Genomic DNA, 17,485 nt, shown 5'->3' on the forward strand with positions numbered 1-17,485 from the left:
GTTCTTTCTACATACTATCCAAAATGTCTATAATACCATCCCACATATACAACCAATACGTACTCAATCTATCCCAGTGACCCTTCACTATGAACGCCGCACAGCCTGCAGCACCTCCCCATCGGCCAGCGGCCCACACCATCCATACACATCACACCGACACTGCTCAAACCTCGGACAATAAATATCCTCCTCCCCAAAGACAATATGCCACACCTTCTCAAACACCCACCCAACGCCAAAACTATCCGTCAGCTCCGTCTCAACCGCCCATCGAAGCATGCGCTCATAGTCCCCACGCGGCCGGCGCAGGATGCGCTCCCTGCTCACGGCAAACTGCCCGCAGCAGACATTCCCGATATGCTCGGGGACGCGGGCGGCAGGGACGTCGAACAGCGCCTGGTAGACCTGCGGGAAGAAGGCGCGGACATCGTTGTTCTCGATGTCGATCTGCGTCGGGCTCCACGGGTGCACGTTTGTCGGACAGCCCGGGTTGTGCTCGCAGCGCAGGTTGACGTAGCCCTGGGCGTCGACGGCTTCGAGGCGCAGGTTGCGCAGGGCGGCGCTGGTGCGCGGGCCGAACAGGTCGTTGTGCCACTGGTCTTTGTTTGAGTGGATGAAGAGGGAGTAGGGCGGGAGCGTGGCGTAGTTGTCGACGAGGTAGGAGAGGTAGGCGGTCGCTTCGCGGCCGCGGGTGGTGGAGGGGACGAGGAGGTGCGGTGTGGGGTTGTCGTCGGTGGTGTAGACGAAGGGGATGGCGTTGCTGTGGATGAGGAAGGTCATGGTCAATGGTCAGGGTTTCCTGGTGAGCGATGCGATTGCGAACGTACTGATCCCGGCTGTAGTCCAGCAGCCAGGTGAGGTCGTCCCTTTGCGTTGCGGCGAGGACCAGCGCGATGGTGCTGTTAGATGAAAAGGTGCTAGCAAGTTCGCCGATTTGCTTGAAGACGGCGAGCTGCTTCTCGTCGATGATTTCTGGTCATTCGCATAAGCTGACATACGCAAAGACTAATATATTGCAAGATGTGATAGGACTCACCCTCTGCCTCTAACTCCCAATCACCCCGGTGATACAGCATCACTGTCAAAAACGTTATGAACATCATCGCCGCGCAGATCCTGATTGCCGCCCGACGAAAATGCCATTGTGACCGCCAAATCTTCAACATTCCGTGACATATAACCTCTGGATCGAGAGGATGAAAAGGGTCGATGTAAGATTAGCAGGATATCAGAGATATGACAGACTGCGACGATATTGACCAGCTCATCTTTCCCCATCAGCCCTAACCGCCATTACCGTTACCATTACACAAATCTAACTAGCTAGCTGGCTACTACAGAGTAAGTACTGGGCACTAGGCAGGCACTCAACGAGTCAACATTAGAACAACTCATACATAAGTGATACTACCTCACACTTCTTACCCTGGCTCGGTCATCAAACAGCGATCAAACAGCCAACTGGAACCGTGCGGTCTTGTCCGCAATTGTGGAACCACTACTGCAGGTCGCTTAGAGTAAGGCAATGTTCATTGGTTAACTTGTTCGTCGCCGCAATTTACTTTATCCCTTGCCAGCCAATCGCAACAGATAAACAAGTCAAAGGAACAGAACTTGATCTTCAGGACTAGAAGATCATTTCCGATTGGCAGATCCTTCGGTGGGGACACCAGACAGTTCCACTCTGCTCCGAGTTCAACCAGCCAATCACATGGATGGTGCCAATGCTTGACTGTTTGTGCTTCCTTTATTTAATAATATACCTAGGTTGTACCCGTGGGTACTCCAACTTCTACTACCTAGCTACATTCTCAATCCCACCATCGTTTGCCCGCAATGTCAGTTGCATATGAGTCTGTGAATCACCAGTCAGGATGCTCACCGGTAATTGAACCGGAGAACTGGCTGCTGGAAGGAATGAGAGTACCAGTCTACTAGATGAAGCAGTAGTGCTTACTCAGTGGAGTTGGGGACATCTCCTAGACAATTAGGAGTATACTGAAATCAAGGTATCCGATGTCTGATGTCAATTGACAAGAGACATCTACGATAACTATTGGACGAGCCTTCCGCTTGTGCGTCTGTGGAGTTATCGTAGGAGATCTTTCGCCCGTAGTTCTCACTCAAGCCTCGAGGATCGCAGAAGGCTGTCTGGATGCCTGAGAGTCGGGTGCAAATTGCAACACCAAACCCCAACAATGATGAAGTACAGCTTCACGAGAGGCCTTGAATCCAGAGACACTCTACCTTTTCTCTACACTCTCTGCAGTATATTGTAAAATGTTGCTGGTATTCAAGGCTTCTCATGATTATCTAGTAGATCCCGTCTAACCACTCAGTATCTCGGTTTTCCTCATCCTCATCCTGGGGACTTCAATGCTCATGTTGAGGCTCAAATTACCGAGACGGTACTCTGTAGTTTGTGAGGCCTTTCGATTCAAGGTTGTCTAAAAGGCTAAGGCAGGTACGAGGCTCGCCAAATAGGCTAAGGAGCAGCCAGCCGACTCGTCGGTTGTTATTTCTCAAGCTCCCTACAAGAACACCGCCCTGAGAAAAGCGGATACTAGACTCTCAAACCTTATACACTGTATACTCATCCTTTAGAGGGAGTCCGTTCTTGAGATTAACTACTACTGACCACCCATACTCCCCTCATGCGGATACGAGGGTAACAATGCGTAACTGCCTATATGCCATTATATTTGCAGTGTCCGTTCATCATCCAAAGTATACGAATCAAGTGCTGCCTGCCGTAAGGGCATATGGTCAGAACTTGTTATTGGCCCCGGTATCTACATCGAGACAGAGACCCCAATACTGCACCTTATCGTATTATAGGATAACCAAGAGGTCATTTGGAGGTTGTCGAACTGCGATCATGACCCTACTATATAACTTCTTACTCAGCGCCATGACTTGGTCGGATGGTAGATGCGAACAGGTCCAGCATGTTGTTCCTGGCAATCTCGCAGAAATTGTCTCTATCTGCTCAAAGCAATGTGCAGTTTCCGCCAATGCTCCAAGAGAGCATATGAGAAGAGGCAGATCTTCACGTTGAAATTGGACGACGAAGACAGGAAGGATATGTATATTGCGAGATTGAAATCACCAATTGCTTCACAGAAGCACGATTCTATTGTTTACAGCGAATATGCATGATTAATCGACCCCTTGTCCTTTCCTCGGCTCAGCAAGGAGTAGCAATTCAAGAGTCAGTCTGGCTATACTGTTCCCAGATCCACGGTGCAGAGATAATGCAAGTCTTGGCAAGGGCTTTGTAGAAGTCGATGCTGAGTATTTACATGTTTCGATGAAGAAATCAGAGTAGTTTGATTGATGGAGTGTGAAGCCAGGTGCCTTGAATCTTTCAGTTTGAGCGAAGGAAGAACACAATCATTCGATTAGTGAACTACTAACTACGGTCTACAGGGGGCGGAGTAGTCTTCATCCTAATTGAAGTTTGAGGTCAACCATGAATTGACGATTGGTTGAATCGGTCCTCGGCCCCGTCTCAAGGGAATTGCGGCTTATCTGTATGTGGACTATCGAGTGAGAATCTGGAGTCGACATGGAGTATCTTGGTATCACAACGCGTGAAGTAGCTCTGTCTTGATTGGCAACGAACAAGGACATAGAGTTGATTAGATCAAATCAAACTATGAATCAGTATGAGAAATGTTAAGCCTGATGCCAAATATGTAGAACAATTGATGCTGAGAAGTTCTCATTGGTGATGGTGCTAATTTGATTACAGAGTGGCTGCTGGCTCTTCGTGTCGGTGGAGTCGCGGCGGAGAAAAAAAAAAAAAAAAAAAAGAAAAGAAAAGAATCCCGCTTAGTTAATCGATCAGATTTCCTCCGCCCCGTCCAAACAAACTTCTACACGATCTTCTATCCACAATACAGTCCACGCAGCACACAGATCCATCGTCTCAGCGGAGTTTTCTCAGTGTCGCAGGAGTTTAGTTTTTCTCTTCTTTTCTATTCTCCTCTTCTGCTTCCTGACCGTATTCTCTCCATTGTCTTTGGTTGAGCGATTGCCTCGCGTTGAGTCTTCAGGGTCCTACGATTCCGCTCCGCTCAGCCCGCTGTTGTCTTGTCGGACACCGCTCCCCACTCAGCGCAATACAAGACACGGGTCTGATCTTTTGGTCAAAGTCCATAATAAGGGAGGGATCTGTTTTAAATCCATTGAAAGGTTATCAAAGTCCTAGCCCAGGATGGGTCGTGCGCGCAAATCCAGCCATCTGGGGGAGGATATCCGGGGGGACACCAGCGCCCCGGCCATGTCCACCATGAACGAGGTCAGCCCCATCGAGGGAGAGGCCCCTAAATGGGACAAGGTATGATGCTCATGGTCTCAATCGTTAATGACGGAGAGGGAGACGACAATATGTCCTTGCTCACACCGTTTTCAGCTACTTCAGACCGAGGGAGCCCCTGAAAAATCTCTCAAGTCGCAGTCGAAGCGGCGCAAAGTCCGATCGCTTCCCCGTCGCTTCAAAAATCTGTGCCTGAAACATACATGGGTCCTACCGCTGCTGTTGATGTCCGCGCTCCTTCTCGCATACGCCGTCAACCCGACTCCAGACAATCCGCTCCATGGCGCCATCTTCTTGTCCTACCCGCAACCTCCCAAGACTCCTGGCGGCCCTATCATGTATGGAAAAGGTGCCTTGGACTTCGCTTTCGTCGGCTTCTATACCATCGTCTTGTCCTTCACTCGAGAATTCCTGATGCAGTGTGTCATCCGCCCCTGGGCCGCGTGGTGTGGAATTCGTGGCAGAGGAAAGACCGCTCGGTTCATGGAGCAAGTGTACACGGCGATGTACTTTGCAATTTTCGGACCCTTCGGCCTCTACGTCATGAAGCAGACGGATATCTGGTACTTCAACACCACAGCGATGTTTGAAGGGTTTCCTCATCGGGAACATGTCGGTATCTTTAAAGCCTACTATCTCCTCCAGGCCAGTTACTGGGCCCAGCAAGCCATTGTGCTGCTGTTGCAGCTGGAGAAGCCACGGAAGGATTTCAAAGAGCTGGTGGGACACCACATCATCACTCTGGCGCTGATCTGGTTGAGCTACCGGTTTCACTTCACCTACATGGGCATCGCGGTCTATATCACGCATGATATCTCGGACTTTTTCCTGGCTGTACGCTTCCTCAAGTTCTTCTTTCTGCCCACTCTGACTGACCTGGTTTCTGATAGACTTCGAAAACCCTCAACTACCTCGACTCGATTATCACGGCCCCATACTTTGGCATGTTCGTCGGCATGTGGATTTACCTGCGCCACGTGCTTAACCTGAAGATTCTCTGGGCTGTTCTGACCGAATTCCGCACCGTTGGCCCCTACGAGCTCAACTGGGAGACGCAGCAGTACAAGTGCTGGATCAGTCAGATCATCACCTTCGCTCTGCTCGCCAGTCTCCAGGCTGTCAACCTCTTCTGGCTCTTCCTCATTCTTCGCATCCTAAAGAACTACGTATTCAACAGCATTAGAAAGGACGAGAGAAGTGAGGATGAAGATTCTGAGGAGGAAATCGAGCAGGATGCCAAGAGCCAGGCCACCCTCGCGACTGGCGTGGAACCACCCTCCCTCACCGCACGCAAGCCTGGCAAGGAGAGCCATACCCCTCAGGTCCTGGTCAACGGTGAACCTCTCAGCACAAGGGCTCGGTCTTGAACAATCCTTGTTCAAAAGAAAAGAAAGAAAACGGCTCGATAACTTCTATCAGCCTGACTTGACCCCTTGAAAAGCTCCATTGAGCTCTGTCCATATTATGAACTTGTATTCTGGCGGTATTTGACCCAGTTTCTCTTCTTCCTTTCTCTGTTATATTGCAACGGCTTCATGGTCTACGACACTTCTTCTTTCCTTACCCTTCTGCAAAAATATTTTGCTTTTATTTTTTGCCCGCCCTTTTCTGTGGATGATGTTGTGCATGGCCAAGCTGAATGGATATAGTGACGACTCCATGAGTGGGCATTTTCTTGTACCTTTGTTTGTCCTGTGCTTCTTCAAGATGGCGAATGGTCATGAAGAAGCGCTTCCTGCACAGTTAATGATAATCATAATAATAGAATGATGTCCCGAAGATTCGGGTGATGTTTGAGACAACCTTCTCTTTCCGATTATGCCATGGATCAAAAGCCACGTGGATATTGCGTATATTACATTGACCTACCATCCTTGAACCGTGCATACTCCTCACCACACAGCGATATCAAATATCAAATGAGAGAGAGAAACAGCATACGCCCACACCCATTCCAGGCGATCAAATCTACCGCTGAGGTCGCGACGGGTCAATGGTCCCCTTCAACTTCACCGAATCCGTCTCGCCCTCGCCCTTCATGCTCTTGCCCGGATCCGCCACGAACGGGTTGGCCGTATCCGTATTGTCAAGGCCCTCCTGCTTGGTGGACATGGTGTTGTCCCCGGCAGGCGGTTTCCGACTCGCAGCCTTGAGCACGCGTCAGTATCCCACCAATCTGCCCCAGAGACATAAAAATCAAACGCAGGTGTGAGGGGGGAAGCGAGAAGGGAAGCAGGCCAAAAAAAAAAAAAAAACGTCAACGTACCTCGTCAATCGAGGAAGGCTTCGTGTTCTCCGGCACCTTCTCCAGCCTTTGCTCGGGTTTCACGGGCGGGATCTCGGTGAGTCTGCCTTCGCCGTGGTGGCCGTGCGAGGGCGTTGCGGAGGCGGGCCCGGTCTGCATTATGTAGAATGCGGCGGGGACACTCAGGCCGACGGAGGCCATTAGCCTGCCGTGGGACGGTTGGGTGAGCTTTGTGGTGTTTGATGGGGCGCGAAAAGGCCGATTGAGGGGGTTCAAACAAGGGGATTAAAGAGTCTCACCATCGGAAGTTGCTGGATTTCTTCATGTTCTTACTGTCGGCGGCAGAGGCGTAGGTGCGGCGTCCGGCCTGTTGGATGGGTCGTCGAGCGCTGGCTCCAACGGCGCGGAGGGATATGCGGATGATCTGGGGACGGGAGAGGACCATGTTGACTGCGGATGTGTGTATTTAAAACTGACAGATGGGATGTAGATGGAGAATTGGCGTTCAGGGATTACTATTGAATGGAGTGGAGGAGAGGAAGTTTACAGACAGCTACAGTACTTAACTTGAGGTGACATGGCTTCTTCTCTTGGCTGTCTCTGCTCTTACGTATGCAGGCTTGCTCCCTCTCTTTCAGTTTTCCCCAGGTAGGGAATGTTATGGAAGAACAGAACAAGAACAGAACAAGGACAAGGACAAGGACAAGAGTGGTGATGTAATGCTGGCGTGGATACTGTTGTGGTCTTCAAGTTCCAGCGATCTGGAGGAGGCGGATGAGACAGATTCATGAAGATGGATACTGGACATTATTTTGCATCTTGTAGTACTACAACACCATTCAGGATATCTTTGCTCTCCTGCATCAATTGGACTGGATCGCGCAGATTGGCGTGTATCATCATCTTCTTCCCGTAGAAGCTCCGAAGTCTGGCCAAGCCATTGGAGCCTGAGGCATCCGCTGTCTCACCTCACACATCCTCAGGCATCAATCAACACCTCTACTTCCCCCCTCGTTCCAACTCGCCCCGCGTTTCCCTTAGTTCAGATCACGGCGTGCTAATCTCTCTTCTGCATCTTACATAGCCAAAGAAATTTCGATCTCCGTCACATTACGCCTCGCCGGGCTTCACAGACAGCCATGGCGGACCGACAGGCCATCCAGCAGAACCTCAACAGTCTACTCTCGAAGCTCGACGATCCAGATGCAGATCTGAGATATATGTCCCTGAATGACCTACTTGGCATTCTGAACAATCCCAACTCTACATATCTCTCGCACGATCAGCATTCAGCATCGCGCCTGGTCGACGGCTTGCTCAAAGCTCTGGACGACCAGCACGGCGACGTCCAGAATCAGGCGTTGAAATGGTTTGTGACAGCTCTCTCTTCTCCTGGTGGAACATAGCTCAATTGATGATTGATAGTCTCGGTCCGCTTGCCCTTAGACTGCCCTTCGAAAGCCTCATGCCTCTCCTCGAGAAACTATCGAACCTGACCGCCTCGCAAACCATTGATACCTCTGTTCCCAACACTGCACTCCGAGTCATCGTCACAGCACTCCCTCGTCCCCAGCCCGGACAGGCACCCAGCAAAGAAGCGACGACAGCATACTCGGCGGTGTCCAGAGTTCTGATTCCTCGTTTGACTGGTCCCACGCCCTCGCCCTCGAATCGGAGAGGCTCTGTGGTCAAGGGCATGTTGGAAAAGGATTCCTCCAAAGGGTTCAGCGGCGATGCGATTGACGTTCTGATCCAGGTAGTCGCCTGCTTTGGATCCCTTCTTCAAGAGGACGAGCTGGCCGCTTTGCAAAAATCTGTAATGTCGATTATCGATAGTGACACGGCTGGCACCGTCGTCACCAAACGCGCATTGGCAGCGATTTCTGCTCTGGTCCCTCACTTTTCGGACAATCAGTTCAGCACTTTCGTGACGGAGCTGGTCGAGAGATTCAATTCCCCACAGTTAACGACCATTCATCGCCGACACCTGATCGCTACCGTAGGCAGCATAGCCAAGAGTGCTCCGGCCAAGTTCGGCCTCCACCTTCAAACTCTAGCTCCTTTCGTCTTCTCGGCTGTTGGCGAGGATAGTATCGGTCAGGTAGCTTAATGATACCCATGTTCAATGTCATGTCCACGGCCTATGGTGTTCTGACTGGTGCAGTAGCTGGCTCCGAACCTCAGTTCACCTCCCGTGCCTTTGTTAGCTTAAGTGTTCTCACTGCTACATAGTGTAGGCCATTTGAGGCATCTAGGATATGCCATAGTGCAGAGGGATATCCCTACCCTCTTTTCAACCCCAGTTGTTGGCTCGCTCGCCTACCAGTGGAAGCACGCCGTGGTGACGATTGCCTCAATGTTTTAAACTTGGAGAGCTTCTGCATGCTTACGATAGTGCAAGAAAGGACAAATGAAAACAACATGGAGAGGCCACCGAGTCATCGATCACTCAGACGTATCCGTGCACACCTTCCATTCGGACTGAGCCTCGTCGCACAAGGATTCTGAAGTTGTCCGCTCCTTCCTTCTTACAGTTCAGTTCCTTCCATATCCATGGTGCCTACCTTCCTGGTGATTTGTTGTGCTCTTCTTGCCTCGGGAGCAGAAACAACAACATGCCCCTGCAACTTGTCGAATCTTCTCTGCTCAGAGAGTGCGTCCATCCTCATCATTGCATCCTCTTCAGCCAAACCACCATAGCATCTCCATCTTATCCCGCATTATAGCATTCAGCATTTTCATCCAACTGAGGCCTTCAAGATGCACTTGCGTCACTTGCTGCTCGTTTCGAGTCTTGGTTTCAAGGCGCACGCAGCTGCTCGCAATGTCGTCGACTTGAAGTCCATTCGCCCGATACCCCAGTCGGTGTTTCTTCCGGATGGGAATATCACTCTCCAGCTGCTACAAGCCCGCGGTGATGGCGTACGGTGTGGCCCTGGCGTGGGAAAATGTTTTGACGGCAAATGCTGCTCAACTGCCGGTAGGTCCTCTTTTCGCGATGTTGACATATGGTACCCTAATTGAATATACCTCCAGGATACTGTGGCCTCACCCCCGCTCATTGCCGCTCCCCGGATTGTCAACTCGACTTCGGACACTGCGATGCGCATGAAGACCCAGCTGGTCCTCCCATAGAGGAGATCCCTCGACCTCACGTCGGTACCGTACCGTACGGTCCTCATGTCATCCGAGCTTGTGCTACGCCAGGAACTATTGCTCTAACGTATGATGACGGCCCGAAACAATACACTAGTGAGCTTCTGGATCTGCTGGACAGATACGGTGCGAAGGCGACATTCTTCGTTACCGGGATTAACAATGGCAAGGGCCCAATTGATAGTCCCGATGAGCCGTGGGGTGATTTGATACAACGCATGTATAAGGATGGGCATCAAATTGCAAGTCACACCTGGTCCCATCAGGATCTCAGCAAGATTACGCCCGAACAACGCCGGGAACAAATTCTGAAAAATGAGGCGGCTTTGCGCAATCTTCTGGGCAAGATCCCAACTTACATGCGTCCTCCCTACTCGAGCTGTCTGCCTGAAACCGGCTGCCTGTACGATATGGGCAACTGGGGGTACCATATTATTCTCTATGACATCGATACACAAGACTACAGCCATGATAGTCCTGACGCTATCCAGTTCTCTAAGGATCTGTTTGATAGAGCTTTGGCTCCTTGGAAGGCATCCGACAAATCTTGGCTCGTCATTGCCCACGATGTACATAAACAGACCGTTCACAACCTCACAGAACACATGCTCCGGCGCATCACAGATCACGGATACCGAGCGGTAACAGTGGGGCAGTGCTTGGAGGATCCGGAGGAGAACTGGTATCGTGCAGCCGGCGAGCCCCTTAGCAGAGTCCCTGTCAAGAAATCCTCAAAACAGCCCTCCGCTCTAGACTCGCCCAAGACAATCTCAATCGATGGTTCTTGTGGGCCAAAGTTCACGTGCGCCGGGTCCAGCTTTGGCCCCTGTTGCAGTAACGCCAACTACTGCGGTACCTCCAATTTTCATTGCGGGGTTGGCTGCCAACCTGATGCCGGGAATTGCTTCGGCTTCGATGATCCACCTCACGACAACCCCGATGGAGACAAGAACCAGCCACCGGTTACCAAACCAGGACCTGGTCACGGTGATGGAGGCCATAACCACGATGATATCCCCGGTACCCGACCTATCAGGAAACCCTCACACTCAGCGGCAAGCACAGTGTCACAGGCCTTCGGTTTCGTGATGAGCTGGATGCTGTTGGCCTGCATCGTCAGCTTGAAGTTTTGAGACAGACTTTGACGTGCCAGTGTGGTTTCCAATCAGCTTCTATCGACTTTCTACATTCTTGAAAGTATTGCGAAGCGGGTATACCCGATGTAAATGACCAAGCTTCAGACCGTTGGACTGCTCGAAGAAATGAATCCTTGTCCTACTATTCTTTATTATTCCTTATGAACAGTGTCACAGTGTCTAGAAAAGCTTCTTCGACAGAAATGCTAAATTTTTCGATCATTACCTTTTTGCACATATCCCATCCTCGGAGTAGAGAGATGTATCAATCCCATTGGCGAAAATCAGTTCGGCGACTTCAATGAGGCCATTAGTTTTCAACAACGTATATATTTCCCTTCTGGATAAATCCATAATCATAAGAATGATGTCGGATAATGAATACACCATGTCTTTATGCCCTTCAAGTGGGGTTAGTTCCAGTTCTTACTTGATGTCGCAGATGAATGCACTATATATATAATTCAAATCAGTACGAATACCATCAAAAAGTTTTAAAGACAAGTTATGCCGCCATCTTGATTGATAAGATGAGACAGAGCCTCAAAGCTATTGCTTAGCTCCTACCATGAAATGCAATTGTAGCGATACAAATATATGGTATACAGTGTGATCATTATCATTACTGCCAAGGCCGTCAACGTAATAAATAAGGGGAATATTGGTAAATATACAGTGAAAAGAAAAAGAGTAATGATTGGGGTCTAGCCCGTAAAGAAGAGAATAAGGTGCCTGACCGCGAAGAAAACCGGAAAGATCCAGATTTCACCGCCGGACGATCTTCAGCAGCGGCGCGATTCTGGCTCTCCGGCTGAGTCCCACGCGGTAGGGTACTTTGCTTGTCCCCGAGATCGGGCTGTGCTTGTCCGGGCCGCGGGCTGGGTCTTTTGTTTTGGGGTCTGTGTTTGTGTCATTCTCCTCGAGGGTTGCAGGTATTGATATTTTGCTTGGGGTAATGGGTAAGTTTGGTTCTGTTGTCGAGGGTTTCGAGGATGAGAGGGGTTCTGGAGGGGGTGTGGATTCATGAGGAATAGTGTCGGTTTTGAGTTGATTGTCCATTGTGATGTCGTCCGAGGGCCGCTCCAGCACGACGGAGACGTTGCCTAGCTGTAGCCCTTGATCGACGTCTCTGGTCGTTGGAGTATCATCGACCGGCGCGAATGGAGTTTCGCTGATTGTTTGCTCCGAAGTCTTTTTTCTCTTACGCCCACGTTTCTTGGGTGTTGGAGGGGCGGGTTCTGGCTCTTCTTCCAGTGCCTCAGTTCTGTTGACTTCGGCCAACGATGGCGGCTGGGGCTTCGGTATCTCGACGTTGGCCGATTCGACATGGTCCACTTTGACAGGAGGCAAGTCATGGATGGGATGCTGAGGAGCCTGCTCAACTTGATTAGTAGGATTTGATGGCCGCTCATCGATCCAAATCACATCGTCTTCCACGTCTGATTCATATGTTTTCTTCAGGGTTACTGAGGTGGTTTTGCCGCGCTTGAGCTTCTTTTTCTTGGGCTCTTTCGTCTTCTTTGAGGGTTTCGACGCAGGTAGGTCGATTTCTGCAGGCAGTTGAACAGATACACTCTCCTGGTCTTCCTTTGGAGTGTCTGTGACTATGATATGTAGTTCTTCGTGTTTGGGGACATCATGCGTTACGCCATTGATCGTCGTGCGGGATGAACCTGAATCATTGACAGATGGGTCTTCCCGAAACTCATGTGGTTCTCCCGAAATGCCAACAGACTGGCCCTGTGGCCGTCCAGACCCCGATTCAAGATTATTGGACTCGGTGTCCACGATCCGTGCGTTCTTCGGTGGTCGACCTGGTCTTCTCTTCTCAACAACACCCACTGGAATGGAGTCTTGGTTTTCAGAAAGTGCAAGCTCATCATCCTCATCATCTTCTGGCAGATCCTGTTTCCTCTTCCGCCCGCGTTTCTTCTTTATCGTGGGGACTTCGATGGCAACGGAAGCAGAGAGCTCGTCAAACGCGCTTGTCGAAGATTGCGGCAGAGCATCCCGAGAAGCTGCGTCGCTCTTCGCTCTGCGAACTCCCGGAGATGCGAGAGACGAGATTGGTTCTGTGTCATGCGGAGAGTAAAACGTTGCGTGCATCGAATGTGACCTGCCGGGGGTTTTATGCACGACCTCCGTTGGAATCGTACCGTGAGACCCCACGGACGAATGCAGCGCCCCGTTGGCATGCGCGGGTAAATTCAACGAGGATTCGAAAAAGTTATACGACGTCGAGGACTGGGCAAAATCATGGCTGAGAAGGTTGTTGGACGTCCCTACATGCAGTACATGGTCCCCGTAGAACCCAGTAATGTCATTGTTTGAGTACCCATAGCCGTGCTTGTTAGCGTTCAAGAGCGCCATATCCTGTGACGTAGGGGTAGCAAATGCAGTAGGCTGCACAACGCCGGGATTCCCTTGGTGATGGTAGTCGTCATAGTTCGAAATGGCCATGTTCAAGGGCATTGCAGCTTCGCCAGGAACAGCAACCCGAGGCACGCGAGCGCCAGCGTGTTGTGCATCCTCGTCGTCGTCGAAGAGTCGCTGCTGCGCAAGCCCAATTTCCGTCATCACTGAGCCTGAATGTGAATCAAAATTGTAAGCAAAGCGAGCATTCTCAGATAAGGCTACACTCATCGCTCACCAATCGACCCCGCCCCAGCATTTGACGGAATCCATCTCTCCTCCCGCCGCTGCTGAGAAGCAGATAAGCCATTTTGCGCCGTTTCCTGCGATTGCAGAAATGCATCAAAGTCTACACCGATGTGATCGCCGTTCTCTGATTGTTGGTGCTCATCTGTGTTTTCAACACTCTCAATGGCCTCATTGACGATGTGGGTGCCGTTGACCTCCTGCGGCTGCTCTGGTGGCCGCTTTATGGGGGGCGGCATCTCTGATAAGGGATCATCTTCATCGTCGGAGTCTTGGATTACTCTGCCATGGGACATGTTGTACGGATTGTATATGCTGGCTTTAGAGATACAGGAGATCAGACTTTCATCACAGCGATAGAAGGAATATTTGCTTATCAGATTTACAGTTATCACAAGTCAACGCGTCGAGCGGGAGGGGATGACGCGCAGACACGTGATGATAAGATGTTGATAAAGGATCCAGGCATTAAGGCATGAATAGAATCGCAGATGGTAGGTATCAAGGGCAAGGGACAAAAATCGAGAACAAGACAAGATGGAGCATAACACAAGCTAGGGATTATGACTCCATAGTACTCTGCGGCCGCATAACCCCACGCCCGAAGAATTCACTAATTACGCCAAAGCGGTCCTTTGACCGTTGGAGTTCGCCCTTGAAAAGGTCATGCTGTTCCGCCGACTCGACTTGTCTCCTTCGGATGGCCTTGATGGTAGAATTCTCTTGTGCACACATTGGACACTCGGCATCTTCATCCACTTTGTTGAGGCAGCGCTGGTGGAATGAATGTTTGCAAAGGAAATGCACCGTAGGCAGGTCCAAGGCTCCGCCACACGCCATACAACGCCGTGCTTGGAAAACCACGGGCTTTGTCCCCAACTGCTCGAGTTCCTGCTTTTTCTTCTCTGTTTCGGAGCTGTAACTAGATATCAAACGACGGTTCTAGAACAACATTAGTTTAGAGAAAGGCAAGTGTCATAAGGATGACACATACAGTGGATATTTCCTTCCGCTCGCGCTCGATGTTATCGCTCAGATATTTCTTGACACGGCCCATGGTGACAACAGAGTTGTTGCTCAGCGCTTGAATGACCTGGAGTGGCGACATCAATCCGTCCTCGTGAATCCTCTTGAGCACCACATCAAGTTCGTCTCCCGCTTCCTCAAGGATAGCGGGGCTCGAGGCAAAGTATGTCAGAGCGTCTACATATAGCTGCGGCTCCTGGGGCCCATATTTCCTCAGGGCTCTAATAGCCCCGCGGGTATCCTTTGCCGAAGTAAAAGACCTGAAAATGTCGGACCGGAGCCCTTCTTGCTCGCGGACAAGAGTCGAGCCTTCTCGGAAATTGGATAGATCCGATAAGAGCAGAACATTTGATGTCGAGATTGGAATCTAGAATTCTGTAAGTAGATGGGATTATGGATGAACACTCGAATACTCACATCTTTCCCTTCAATCAATTTCTTGGCTTTGCTTTCCCATTCTTCTTTCTCTGCCGAATCCTTCTGCCGATTTGCCGTGTCCAGATACATCTCAAATAGAGTTGTGTAGATGTCAACCTTATCTGCTTCTTTCAGATCCTCGAGCCCAATCAGAGATTCCAAGAATGTGATGAACTGCTGCGGATGGCCGACGAAAGCCGAGAATGCGGTCCTCGGTGTTGGAATACGATAGGTTGGAGTTGGTTCTACTTTCAGCTCCTCCTCATCCGCCGTCTCTTCAACTGGTTCGGTTTTTCTACCAGGACCTGCGTTGATCAGAGATAAAGGAAGGAAGCCTGCGAGACTCTGCAACGTGCTAGTCGGTTGAACTTGAGGCTCCGCCGGAGACTCGACCTGTGTTCTTGGCCTGTACTGCCCCTTGTAATATTCCATGAACAGTTCAGTGGTTTCTTCTGGGCAATTAGCCAGTAATACTCGGGCATATTTCATCAGGTTATGGTAAGCCTTGGATACGTTAGCATTGGATCACAGGGAGGACGACAACCAAGACGAACCAATTCAGGCTCGAGTCGCCAAATGTATTCCACTGCTTCGGCATATCTCTTCGAATCCTCAATCAAGATATCGATGACCATGTCATTCTCGCCGTACTTCGTCGCCAAGTACGCGGCTTGTTCGTAATAACCGCCTTGTCGGCACATGGCGATGGCTGTCTCCAGGTCGAACTTTAGTTCGCCTGGAGCTTTGATAAAGGAGTTCAATTTCTCCGTATCTTTCAGTTTGGCATAGCAATTCAGGAGTAAGGTTGTGTGGTCAACAGTAGCTCGGTCATGATCGTGGAGCTCTTCGAGGTACTCGATGAGGTTGTGGATATGCTGCGTGTCAAGGTACTGCAAACAAGTTAGCCAAATCAGCACCTTGAACGAAGGAGCAGGGCATAGCGACCTTCCGTATGACCTGAGATGGCTCGGTATTGTCAATTGCCCGAAGATATTGCTGCATTGCTGTGTCGTAATCGCCCTTCTGGTAAAGAAAATCGCCATATTTGCGGTATATGGCATTCTGCTGCAAAGTGTCGATGCCCTTTTTCTGGGCTAGATTGATGGCCAAGATATATAGATTGCGCTGGTACAGAATCTCCAGCTTCTGCTGAAGGCTCTTCTCGTGATAGCGGAAAACCTAAGCCGTGGTCAGAGACTCTATGGCGAGGTTTCTAGCAATGAACATACCTTTCCATCTGTTGTGAGTAAGAACAGGTCACCCCATTCAATGAAGACATGTTTGACGGACGACGCCAACGCTTCCGAATGTGCAATGAATTTAAGGTCTGTATCAAGCAGCGTGAATGTTGTTGTGTTGAATATTTCGTCAGCCGGGGCGCGGTAGGTTCCTAAAGAATCTGATTTGGAGGACGGAACTCTCGGAGGACAGACCAGGGCGACATAGTCCCTGAATATGTCGATGGAATTCTTAGGGCTGTCGAACGCGTAGCTGGGGCCGCGGCCATGTGAGCCGTATGTGTATATGGCGTCCTCTCTGGCAACAGCCACATCTCCCGTGTCCTTGTCCAGCGCCATGCACCCAACCCCGCACCCTGAATCATCCAGCACACGCGCCGGCTGACCTTGTCCTCTACCAGAGATGACTAAGGTCAATATCCGACTTGTCGTGGAGATGAAGAGGGTTGTCAGTGCCCCACGCTGCACCTCGAGCCCGGTAATCGGCTCCTCCGACTCGAAAACGATACGTTGGCGTGCCCCGCGATCATGGATCAAATCGCCGCGGATTATTGTCACTGACCCGTTGCCAAACCCGACGGCAACCTGAGACAGATCTTCCAGCGCCGTGAAGGCAGTAATCTAGACCACCATCCATCATCAGCAATCGATATTTTAACATCAACTTCGCGGATCACGTACGGGGAACGGTCTTCTCGCATTCTGGATCGACGTCGTAGATAGGCATCGCGGGGCTCCAGTTTTCTTCTCTGGCTTATCGAGAGCCCAGACTTTTAGTATGGGTTCGTTGGGGAGATCCTCGGCAATTGTGACGAGAAGTGAAGTGCCTTCTATTTGCTTGATGTGTGTGATGGAACCGGTATCTGCTGCCTTGAATGACCGGACGACCTTGAAGCCGGACGAGACGATATGCACCAGGCCATCAGTCGATCCCAGGAAAAGATTGGAAGAGCCGGTGCTAAGGGACGAGAGGCTGGACTAGTGTGGATAGCTACATTAGTTTCAAATTGCAGCAAAGGAGATGGAGTAAGGAGCACCTTGAATATCGACGAGCACTCCTCCGAAAGCTTGACCGACGAGACGTCGAAGAAGTTGAACGCTTTCCACTGCAAACATGTCAGTTTTTCCCGCAATTTGCAATATCAAGCCAGCGTGAGCATACTGATGTCAGAGCCATTTGGATCGAGCCCTCACGCACACACCAAATACGACAAGATGAAAGGGAGGATTGAGAATCGCGATGTATCTCGGCCTGAGGGTAACCACGGAGCTCCACCGCGCTAGT

General features: G+C 50.6%; 7 protein-coding genes across 7 annotated transcripts, besides 2 other annotated features; 3 read left to right on the forward strand and 4 right to left on the reverse strand.

The window, feature by feature from the left end:
* Window positions 1–87: 87 nt before the first annotated feature.
* Window positions 88–1,169, reverse strand: ACLA_084060 (DUF3431 domain-containing protein; the record flags this gene model as incomplete). The annotated part of the gene is made up of 3 exons (XM_001268136.1): window positions 88–763; window positions 831–975; window positions 1,040–1,169. The coding sequence occupies 3 exons, from the start codon at window positions 1,167–1,169 to the stop codon at window positions 88–90; spliced, it is 951 nt and encodes a 316-aa protein (XP_001268137.1).
* A 2,629-nt stretch (window positions 1,170–3,798) lies between these two features.
* Window positions 3,799–3,831: a microsatellite.
* A 391-nt stretch (window positions 3,832–4,222) lies between these two features.
* On the forward strand, window positions 4,223–5,691 carry ACLA_084070 (TLC domain-containing protein; the record flags this gene model as incomplete). Its single annotated transcript, XM_001268137.1, has 3 exons — window positions 4,223–4,345; window positions 4,421–5,158; window positions 5,215–5,691. The coding sequence occupies 3 exons, from the start codon at window positions 4,223–4,225 to the stop codon at window positions 5,689–5,691; spliced, it is 1,338 nt and encodes a 445-aa protein (XP_001268138.1).
* Window positions 5,692–6,292: 601 nt separating this feature from the next.
* ACLA_084080 (uncharacterized protein) lies at window positions 6,293–7,014 on the reverse strand (the record flags this gene model as incomplete). Its single annotated transcript, XM_001268138.1, has 3 exons — window positions 6,293–6,472; window positions 6,591–6,774; window positions 6,869–7,014. 3 exons carry the CDS (start codon window positions 7,012–7,014, stop codon window positions 6,293–6,295), a joined length of 510 nt encoding a protein of 169 aa, XP_001268139.1.
* A 219-nt stretch (window positions 7,015–7,233) lies between these two features.
* Window positions 7,234–7,257: a microsatellite.
* A 451-nt stretch (window positions 7,258–7,708) lies between these two features.
* On the forward strand, window positions 7,709–8,679 carry ACLA_084090 (uncharacterized protein; the record flags this gene model as incomplete). Its single annotated transcript, XM_001268139.1, has 2 exons — window positions 7,709–7,938; window positions 7,995–8,679. 2 exons carry the CDS (start codon window positions 7,709–7,711, stop codon window positions 8,677–8,679), a joined length of 915 nt encoding a protein of 304 aa, XP_001268140.1.
* Window positions 8,680–9,329: 650 nt separating this feature from the next.
* On the forward strand, window positions 9,330–10,858 carry ACLA_084100 (chitin deacetylase CDA6; the record flags this gene model as incomplete). The annotated part of the gene is made up of 2 exons (XM_001268140.1): window positions 9,330–9,549; window positions 9,606–10,858. The coding sequence occupies 2 exons, from the start codon at window positions 9,330–9,332 to the stop codon at window positions 10,856–10,858; spliced, it is 1,473 nt and encodes a 490-aa protein (XP_001268141.1).
* A 768-nt stretch (window positions 10,859–11,626) lies between these two features.
* Window positions 11,627–13,815, reverse strand: ACLA_084110 (uncharacterized protein; the record flags this gene model as incomplete). Its single annotated transcript, XM_001268141.1, has 2 exons — window positions 11,627–13,446; window positions 13,512–13,815. 2 exons carry the CDS (start codon window positions 13,813–13,815, stop codon window positions 11,627–11,629), a joined length of 2,124 nt encoding a protein of 707 aa, XP_001268142.1.
* Window positions 13,816–14,080: 265 nt separating this feature from the next.
* ACLA_084120 (tethering complex subunit PEP5) lies at window positions 14,081–17,377 on the reverse strand (the record flags this gene model as incomplete). The annotated part of the gene is made up of 9 exons (XM_001268142.1): window positions 14,081–14,461; window positions 14,514–14,912; window positions 14,963–15,466; window positions 15,517–15,852; window positions 15,908–16,141; window positions 16,192–16,821; window positions 16,882–17,178; window positions 17,238–17,306; window positions 17,363–17,377. 9 exons carry the CDS (start codon window positions 17,375–17,377, stop codon window positions 14,081–14,083), a joined length of 2,865 nt encoding a protein of 954 aa, XP_001268143.1.
* Between the last annotated feature and the right edge of the window lie 108 nt (window positions 17,378–17,485).

Source organism: Aspergillus clavatus, genomic scaffold (genome assembly GCF_000002715.2).
Source record: "Aspergillus clavatus NRRL 1 1099423829806 genomic scaffold, whole genome shotgun sequence".
Taxonomy (NCBI): Eukaryota; Fungi; Ascomycota; class Eurotiomycetes; order Eurotiales; family Aspergillaceae; genus Aspergillus; species Aspergillus clavatus.